This window comes from Myodes glareolus, chromosome 9 (assembly GCF_982192425.1).
Source record: "Myodes glareolus chromosome 9, mMyoGla1.1, whole genome shotgun sequence".
NCBI lineage: Eukaryota > Metazoa > Chordata > Mammalia > Rodentia > Cricetidae > Myodes > Myodes glareolus.
Window position 1 is genome coordinate 65,954,207 of NC_142034.1, and position 10,414 is coordinate 65,964,620.

The following is a 10,414-nucleotide window of genomic DNA, read 5'->3' on the forward strand; positions in this document are numbered from 1 at the left end:
TTTTTCTTCTAGTACTTTGTGCAGGGCTGGGTTTGTGGCTAGGTACTGGTGAAATCTGATTTTGTCATGGAATGTCTTGTTTTGTCCTTCTATATTGATTGAAAGTTTGCTGGGTATAGTAGTCTGGGCTGGGATCCATAGTCTCTTAATGTCTACATACCACTTAACCATGACCTTATGACTCTTATTGTCTCCAATGAGAAGTTAGGTGTAATTCTGATAGGTCTGCCTCTATATGTTACTTGGCCTTTTTCCTTTGTAGTTCTTAATATTCTTTCTTTATTCTGTATGTTTAGTGTTTTGATTATTGTGTGGTGAGGGACCTGGTTTTTGTTGTTGTTGTTGTTGTTTTGGTTTGGATTGGTTTGGTTTGGCTTTTTTTTTTTTTGATCCATTCTAGTTGGTGTTCGGAAAGCTGTTTTATCTTCATACACATATCTCTCTTTAGGTTGGGAAAGTTTTCTTCTATGATTTTGTTAAATATGTTTTCTGTGCGTTTGAGTTGAACTTCTCCTTGTATACCTATTATTCTTAAGTTTGGTCTTTTCATGGCATCCCATATTTCCTGGATATTTTGCATCAAACTTTTGTTAGATTTAATGTTTTCTTTGACTGATGAGTCTATTTGCTTTATTGTATCTTCAGTGCTTGAGAAGCAAGAGAGCTTCCATCTCTTGTATTCTGCTGTTTATGCTTGTGTTTGTGGTTCCTGATCACTTTCTCATAATTTCTCTTTCTATAATTCCCTTGACTTGTGTTTTCCTTATTGTCTCTATTTCAGTTTTCAAGTTTTAAATAGTTTCTTTCATATGCTTCATTGCTTTTTCTTGGTTTTCTTTAAAGGATTTGTTGATGTCTTCCATTTTTTTGTTTGTCTTTCCCTCCATTTCTTTGAAGGAATTTCTCATTTCCTCTTTAAGGGTTTTAAATATTCTCCTGAAGTTGTTTTTTAGGTTGTTTTCTTATCTATATTTGGTTGTTCAAGTCTTGCTGCTGTACGGCCACTAGATTTTACACCTCTTTGTGCTGTTGCATCTGTTTCTACCCTGTCTACACATATCTTCCTCTAAATGGTGTAGTTGGGTGTAGTTGGGTGACTCTGGTGATCAGTCTTCAAGTGATGGTAGATTCAAGGCTCAGATGGTTGCTTCCTGTGGTGAAGTCAGTATCACAATTCCAGCCACCCCATTGGTCACTCTGTGTTCCTGGAGGTTGTTCAACACTCCCAGGGTTTGCTCTGCTCCCATGGAGTTTGCTATCTCAGGCATGCTCTGGTTTAGATTACCTGCTCAGAACTGTTTCTGTAAATGTCCCCAGTCTGGATATGCCCTTGCAGAGGTCTCTGGCCTGGGGTTGATCCCACAGAGGTCCTGGCTCAGGACTACTCCCTCAGAGGTTTCAGACTCACACCTGGACCTGCAGAGGTCTCTGGTTCTTGCCTACACCCTCATAGGTCCCAGACTCATTCCTGAACCTGCAAAGGCCTCTGGCTCTGGCCCACTCCCTCAGCAGTTACTCCCCTATACCTGCTCCTCTGAAGTTTGCTACCTTAGGCCCACTCCAGCCCAGGCTGCTGGCTCAGTCCAGATCCTGTGAAGTTCACTGCCTCAGGCCTGTTCCAGCCTAGGTCACTGGCTCAGTCCTGCTCCTGTGGAATTTGCCGTTCCCTCCTTTTAAATCTTCCAGATTAGTAAAAGTGTAATTGTAACTAGAATTAAAGATCTGAAATATGAACATTGTAGATAAATATAAAACAGGAGATACATAAGTAAGGCAATTCATAGTCATAGCCTAGGGCAGTTCTTAGAGTTTGTTTTCCCTCTCTGTCTCTTGTCTTACTGTCTTGACCTGTTTCTCCCCCCTCTCATGCACACACGCACACCTCTGTGTGTGTGTGTGTGTGTGTGTGTGTGTGTGTGTGTGTGTGTGTGTTCATACAAACTTCCAGTAATTTTCACGGGTGTGGACTCCAAACCTTGGAGTGGTGTAGGAGGTCCTTCTGTCTATGTGTTGCTTTCAATGGTTGAATAAAGAAATTGTCTTGCCCTTTTGATAGGGCAGCACTTAGGTAGGCAGAGTAGACAGAACTGAATGCTGGGAAGAAGGACAGAGAGAGAGAGAGGCACCATAGAGCTATCAGGTCAGACATGCTGAATCTTTCCTGGTAAACCATGATGTCGAAGTTACATACAGATTATTAGAAATGAGTTGAATCAAGATGTGAGAGTTAGTCAATAAGAGGCTAGAACTAATGGGCCAGGCAGTGTTTAAATGAATACAGTTTCTGTGTGATTATTTTGGGTGTAAGCTAGCGAGGCAGCTGGGATGAAAAGCAGGCCCGTTCTTCCTGTTACATTGGAATTCATCTGTTAGTCATAGACACTGCCCTTACTAGTGTCCAACAGACTGACCAAAAGTCCCATCCTTCATTTCCCATCTTGTCCTCTCCTTATCATGTCATTCCTGTGCTCTGCTGTCAATCACAAGCCGTTTTCTATAGGACTGCATCAATCTGAATGCTTATTTCATGTAAATAGTGACATGAGAATTACAGAGCAATCTATGAGTACAAATGACTTCAGGGAAAATGTGGATATTTATATTACAGTCTCAGGGACAAAATTCATAGTCTTAAGACACTGCACATTCTGGTCACAGGATATGGAGAAACAAAGTTATGCTCACCTTCATCCCTGCTAATGCCCTTTGTTGTACCAAGAGTGCCATGTAGGCTTTGGGGGCAGAAAAGTCAGCAACCATCTACAAGGCAGCTTCAGGTGCTGTGGAAGCTAGCCAGCAGGGGGACACCTCCTGTCCTTACTAACTTTTTCCCCCATGTCTTGTGAACCGTCTGTGTGGTGTCTTCTGAATTAATGTCTTACCACCAAGTTCTAGGAGGTAACCAAGAGCAATGACCACAGCCTGTGTAGTTTTTGAGAGTCTGCAGGACAGGCATAAGAAACAAGTCAACAAAAGATATCTCACACCTGGCACTGGACTTTTGGGCAGTCCATGATTTCTGGGAGTCATGTCTCTTGTATAGACTATGTAAATCCATATGAATACATGAAGAACAGCAAGACTTTCTTTTGACAGGGTGTTGCCAGACAGGGTTTTCTTGTTTAACAGTTCTAGCTATCCTGGAACTGACTCTTGAAGACCAGATTGGTCTCATACTCACAGAAATCCACCTGTCTCTGCCTCTGCCTCTTGAGTGCTGGGGTTAAAGGCGTGTGCCACCACTTACCCAGCTGCAAGTATTTTCAATATAACCTTTTCAGACATCCTTAGAGTTAATTATTCTCTCTCCATCCTCACTCTCATCCCTTTCCCTACTTCAAATTCCTTCCCCATCACTCTTCTGTCCTCTGTGTCACCATACTCTACTCTCACCTCTCCTCTAAGACCTTTCTCTCCCTTCCTTCACAGATGTCTGCAGTGTAAGACTGGTGTGATTTTCTGATGTGTGACTTTTGTTCACATGATGGCAATATAAATCTTCACATTTTCAACTAAAGCATTTGTACTGATATGTTGTCCTGTATTTCCACAGGGGAGTTATTAACAATTCTTTATCCAGGAATGAGCAGAGTACAGCCAGGATGACGTCACTTGCTTCCTGTGCCTTATGCACTTAACCAGCTGCTGTCCCTTGGTCGATATGACCCAGGCTGCAACTGCATCTGATGGTGAGTCCACCTGTCAGGAAAGAATGCATGGCACAGGGAAGATGCTAGACAGTCGGTTCCTTCTTCAAGCAGTTTGATTACCATTTATTCCCTCATTTTCATGTGTAGAAATAAATTTCTGCCTTCTTTTATCTCCTCTTTAGTTTTTTTGGTTTTCTGGATTGTAGAACATGCTTCATAGACCAGGCTGGCCTTGAACTGAGAAATCTATATGCCTCTGTCTTCCCAGCGATGGGAATAAAGGAGTGTACCTCCACACCCAGTTTCTCCCTCATATTTCCCTTCAGCACTTTCAAGTTAAAAATGAAGCAATATGTATTTCTCTCTCTCTCTCTCTCTCTCTCTCTCTCTCTCTCTCTCTCTCTCTCTTTCACACACACACACACACACACACACACACACACACACACACACTCACAAGACTACCTTGATTTCATTGCTGATCCCCCTGCTCCAGTCTCACAAGTGCTAGGATTTTAGTAGGCATCGCCAATAAAAGTACACTTCTTTCTGTATTTTTAGGGTTCATATTATAATCCATTAGTTTTCCAAAAGTGTCTCTTTTGTGGTTAATTTCACTTCCAGTGTGGGCAAAATTTAGTGTTGTAGTAATGAAAAAAATAATTGTCTTAACCTTATTCATGGCTCAACATATAAAACAGACTGTGGGTGATCTACATAGAAACTATAAATTCCTGGAGACATGGTGTTTCCCACAGAAGCAGGCAGGTACCACTCTGTTACTACCCTTAGGTTAAGCTCTCATACTGTGTGCTATTGTGTGATGTGAGGCAGATGCTGAGACCCTGAGCTTCTCCACTGTAAGGGAAGGAAACACGGTGACTGCTTTGCATGCACAGGGTGGATCATGGATGCTGCTGGCTTGGAATGATGCTTTGTCATTTTTCTGCCTTCACTGTTAGTAACACCCAGTGTTAACAGTGCACCGAGCTGTTCACATGAAATCAAACAGCACAACAGGTGTAAGGAAAAGCCAGCTGCTGGTCCCATGCTGTGGGCAGTCACCACTTTCCTGTCACATGGTCTCTGGGTGCCCTGTTTTCAGTGTCCCCCACTTAGCAGAGTGCACTGCCTTTCCAGCTCACTGTCTTATGCCTCACCTGCCTCCTGATGTCTGCTCACCCAGCAGACACTGTTCAGGGATTCTCCACGACTGTGGCACCCTCTGTAGTTCTTGTGCACTGTGTCCATGAATATAACCTGAGTTCAGCAGGTACTGTCCAGCATCAGTTTTTTAATTAATGTAAGTTTCCTTTAAGTCTTCTTCTTAAAATGGAAATCTGTCATGTGTCTTCCCATTCTTCTGTCTATTTGTCTCTTTATCTCTGTTCACCTCCTTCCATAGATTCAAGTTTCTCTGACATTTATATGAAAGCATCAAGAACTTGGCCATGTTCTCTGCTCCATCAGCAAGTTGGCAGAACATGACCCTTTAAGGACTTCAGTTTCAGGTGGGTTTTTGTCTTTGTTTTGTTTTGTTTTTGTAGAATCTTGACATAGATGTAAAATATCCCTGGGACTTCTGATTTTCGTCTTAGCAGCCCCTTGCTTGTAACTAATTAATGCTAACATCTCAGAAAGAGAAGATTTCATTAGTTTCCTATTGATTTGAGCTATCAAAATGCAGTATCTACTAGTTCAGAAAAAAACTTTAAATAGTTCCTCTCTTTGAGAAGCACATGTGGAAGAGGCGTTCACTGAGTCTTTCAGAAAGGCTGGGTACGTTCTGTCTGCTGCTGTTTCTCACGATGGTGTACCTATTTAAACCTTCAAATTTAGTTCATATATGTACTATTTTCCTAGCACAGATGGATACTGACGTTGTTTGTTGCAATCATGGTTACGGTTTCCTTAAATACACACACGCACACATGCATGCATACATACATACATATGTATATATTTACATCAAGCACAGAGAAGGCTGTGAGGGTGTAACAGAGGGAATGGCGAACCACATTGAGGGACATCTCAGGGCTGTGTTCTCTCTGCTTCTCCAGACTCCATGAACAATTGGCTGACTGTCCATAGAGATCCTGCTGCCACACCCTGTCCTGGGCACAAGCAGTGACTGATAAGTCCTCTACCTCTTGCTAAGACAATGGTGGACCCTGAGAGGAGATGAACTTGGAGAAGCAAAAGCCAGAGAAGGGTGAGACTTCCCATTATCACAGTCTAAGCAGCATTTGATGAACAAGCATATTTTTTCTCTTTAAATATTTATTTGAATTTTATGTACATTGGTGTTCTGCCATTTGTGCAGTATGTCTATGTGTATGAGGGTGTCAGAGATCCTGGAATAGCAATTATGGACAACTGTGAGCTGCCGTGTGGGTGCTGAGACTTGAAACTAAGTCCTCTGGAAGAGCAGCTAGCACTCCCAACCACTGAACAATCTCTCTAGCCCCAGCAAGCATGTTCCGTGTATTGTTGTATCTATACTTATAAATGACTACCGTTATATGAATGTATATTTAAAGACCATTTACATATTAAAACAAGTATATGTAAGAAACTTCAAATTCAATTTTAAATGGACTGTGTGCATTTTTCAGTGAAGATTTCTTACCATATTATTTTTAAAGCCACATTCTTCAATGAATATGAAAGTGGAGATTGCATCTCTCATAGTGTGCTAATATTAAAAGCAAATATAAAATGGTTCTTAAAATACTTTATTCATTAACATTCTTAATAATGTGTTTGCTTATTTGCATCTGACTCTCATTGGTTTTCGTTTCTTTGCTTTGCACATTGATTCACTATTTTTGCTACTAGCAAAAACTATCCTGCAAAATCAAGAACTTTTTGACAGAGGACAGTAGTTTTCATCAGGAAAGACCATGACCATGAACTGCAGTAGCTCTAGTCTGACTTGTGATGGCTCTAACCACAGGTGCGAATTCTTGCTTTTTTAATTTGCTTATTATAGGTAGATTATAACTCTTAGATCTATTGGCCCAGGGAATATTCTCAGGCCGCTAGGCCTTTGCACACATCAGTAAGCTGCCACTAAGCCCAGAGCATTGCTGGTTGCCTAAAAGACACCCATGAACATCACCATATGGATTAACAACTACACTGGAGAATCAGACTTCACCCTGGTGGGATTCTTCAGTCAATCCAAATACCCAACTATACTTGCTGTGGTCATATTTGTGGTTTTCCTGATGGCGCTGTCTGGCAATGCCCTCCTGATCCTTCTGATACACTCTGACACCCGGCTCCACACACCCATGTACTTTTTCATCAGCCAGTTGTCCCTCATGGACATGATGTACATTTCTGTCACTGTGCCCAAGATGCTCATGGACCAAGTCCTGGGGAGCCACAAGATCTCAACTGCTGCCTGTGGGATGCAGATGTTCCTATATCTGACACTAGTAGGTTCAGAATTTTTCCTTCTGGCTGCCATGTCTTATGACCGCTATGTGGCCATCTGCCATCCACTCCATTATCCTGTCCTCATGAACCGCAGGGTGTGTCTCCTCCTGATGTCTGTCTGTTGGTTCCTGGGATCCTTGGATGGCTTCATGCTCACCCCTGTCACCATGACCTTTCCATTCTGTGGATCACGGGAAATCCATCACTTCTTCTGTGAGGTCCCAGCTGTGACAAAGCTCTCCTGCGCAGACACCTGGCTCTATGAGACCCTCATGTACCTGTGCTGTGTGCTCATGCTCCTCATCCCTGTGACAGTCATCTCAAGCTCCTACTCCTTCATCCTCCTCACAGTTCTCAGGATGAACTCGGCAGAGGGCAGGAAGAAGGCCCTCGCCACCTGCTCCTCACACATGACCGTGGTCATCCTCTTCTATGGTGCTGCCGTCTACACCTACATGCTCCCTGCCTCCTTCCACACCCCTGAGAAGGACATGGTGGTGTCTGTGTTTTACACGATACTCACCCCTCTCTTGAACCCACTGATCTACAGTCTGAGGAATAAGAATGTCACAGAGGCTCTGAAGAAGTTGTTGGGTGTCAAACCCTCTTTCAAGAAACAGTAAAGTAATTGGACTCAATGGTTTCTTTCCTTTGCCTCCATGTATCTGTTGTTCCAGGTCTCATGCTGATGTTGTTCCTCAAGCATCATTGCATGGTCATCCCTTTGGGAGAATTGCTTCTCTATTTGAAAATATCCTCACTGATGTCCTTCTTGCACATTCAAACTCTTTACTTGTATTTTTTGATATTACATTTTATGAAATTGATAGTGGTTGTTTAATTTTGTTGGACAATAGGATTTTTTTCAGTGTCTTGAATTTTATTTTGGGGAGTATTGAAATATTTTTAAATGAGTCATGTATATGTTTATCATTTTATATATACGGTAAAATTGATTTTGGGCATCACCAAATCACCCACAATTATGCTTTCCAACAACAAATATTTCATGATGCATGCTAAGTTCATCAGTAATTTTTCTTCACTTATTTTGATAGCTAAAGAATATAAACTTATATACCATAAATATCTTTTATTAGTAGTTAGTGTTAAAATACTTCATCAAGAGACCTGAGAAGCTACATGGGACTGTGTCTTCATTCATACACATATCAGTAGCAACTTCTAGAATGAAAGTCAAATGCATTCCAGAAGAGCAATAGAGGGTTTCAGAAGAATTTTATATTAAATTTACAAGTACACAAGAAAAGATGGGTCCTGAAAAAGATAGTTTAAATCTACTGAAATCTATTGAAATCATTTGAGATTTAAAAATTACAATAGTCTTAATAAAAATTATGCCATATTGGGAACAAAATGGTCATGAGGTATTCAACTGTTAAGAGATTGACTGAGTTAGAAAAAAATGGTGGCTAACAAACTCAACAAGACATGAATGGAGATAAATGGCATATTGAATTAACTGTGTATTTTCGTTATAATTTATGCATATTTAAAATTACATAAAAATAAAGAGCACAATACAGTTTTATCTTTTCATCTCCTTTATTATGACATAATAAAATTAGTGGTCCAAAGAAATTTAAGTCTAGGTCATACAAGTGTCCAGGAGAGTTTCAAATGTTCAGCACAGCTGTATTTGCAACCACATGCACTCATGTATCTCTCAAAACCAAATACGGCTCTCGCTTCAGGGGAATAAGGTACAGCTTATTCTGGAGCTTAATGTGAGTGACCATGGCCCAGGAACATGGACTCAGGTGGACATATTCCAAAGTTTCATGGAAACTTACAAAGCACAATCAAGTCATAAGTCATAACTCTAGGCATTTTTCAACTACACTGTGGAGTCATCAGGGTTTCAGGTTATAGAAAGTGGGAAAATCTCAGCCATGGTTCTCAGATGCTGTCTGGTGACATGGAAAGATTTTAGTTTGTGGGTGTTAGCGTTTTGGCAAGTCAGTACATTCCAAATGGTTTCACATGATAGGCACAGACAGGATTCTGGCTCAGAAACTAAAGCTGGCAATGACAGTTGGGGTCATTTGGCTTTAGGTCTTAAGGTTCTAAGCCTTCATAAGAACTTCATGGGAGTTCTAATCAGCTGACCTGTCTTGTAGAGTTTTTCTTTGTTTGTTTGTTTTCTGACTTTTGGGGGAAATTTTTTGGTTAATCTTTAACATGTGTATGACTTTGTCCTCTGGGAACTTCAGTGTGGTTTTCACCAAGAGTCACACTAGGTGCAGGAAGAGGCCTAGTGTCCTTCTATGACCTGTGGAGATGAAGTCATTCCAAGAAGTCAGGCCAGTTGGGGCAGCAGTCTTTAGGAGAGAGAGGTAGCTCTCTCTGCTGCCATTCTGATTTGAGACTGATTTGTTCCCACACACTGTACTGGACACAGAATTTACATGTGACAAGTAGCAGGAATGCTATATCTAAAGTTAAATTATTGAGAATGAAGTAAAGAAAGTAAAGTAGCAAATGAGAGAAACAGGTTTCTTCATTGAAGAGAACCAGAAACATCAATCAAAAGAGATGGAAAAGGACACTTTATACTCTGAACAGGAACAATTGGTCAATATGAAATCTTAATCCTGGACATCTCCGCCCCAAATAAAATAGTACCCACATATGTAAAAGAAACATTACTAAAGCTCAAATTACACATCAAACTCCACACACTAATAGTAGGAGACACCCTACTCTGATGTAGGAGGGTCTTCTGTCTATGTGTTACTTTCATTGACTTAATAAAGAGACTGCCTTGGCCTTTTGATAGGACAACAGACTTAGATAGGCATAGTAGACAGAACAGAATTCTGGGAGAAAGAAAGCAGAGGCAGGCAGACACCATGAAGCTCCGGCCCAAGATGGACGTGGGTTAAAATCTTCCCAGTAAGCCACAGCTCAGTGGTGATACACAGATTATTAGATATGGGTTAGGCAAGACGTGAAAGTTAGCCAAGAAGAGGCTGGAAATAATGGGCCAGGCAGTGTTTAAATGAATGCAGTTTCCATGTAATTACTTCAGGTAAAGCTAGCCAGGAGCTGGGCTGCAGCCCTCCGCCCCTATCACTACACTACTCCCCCAATGGATAGATCAATTAGACAGAAACATAACAGAAAAATAAGAGAACTAAAAGATGTCATGACTTAAATGGAATTAACAGACATCAACAGAACATTTCATCCAAACACAAAATAATATATCTTCTTCTCAGCACTTCATGGAACCTTCTCTAAAGTTTCCCATATACTCAGTTAAAAAAAAAAGGCAAATCTCAACAGAAACAAAAAAA

At 41.1% G+C, this 10,414-nt stretch overlaps 1 protein-coding gene across 1 annotated transcript; it reads left to right on the top strand.

Moving 5' to 3' along the window:
• The first annotated feature begins 4,799 nt into the window (after positions 1–4,799).
• LOC148120950 (olfactory receptor 2T29-like) lies at positions 4,800–7,921 on the top strand. The gene is made up of 3 exons (XM_087910605.1): positions 4,800–4,953; positions 5,056–5,161; positions 5,711–7,921. Exon 3 carries the CDS (start codon positions 6,761–6,763, stop codon positions 7,715–7,717), a length of 957 nt encoding a protein of 318 aa, XP_087766731.1. The 5' UTR covers positions 4,800–4,953; positions 5,056–5,161; positions 5,711–6,760; the 3' UTR covers positions 7,718–7,921.
• Positions 7,922–10,414: the final 2,493 nt, after the last annotated feature.

Bases quoted from the DNA above. Each gene is read 5' to 3' on its own strand.
- LOC148120950 (XM_087910605.1), top strand. From the start codon at position 6,761: ATGAACATCACCATATGGATTAACAACTACACTGGAGAATCAGACTTC.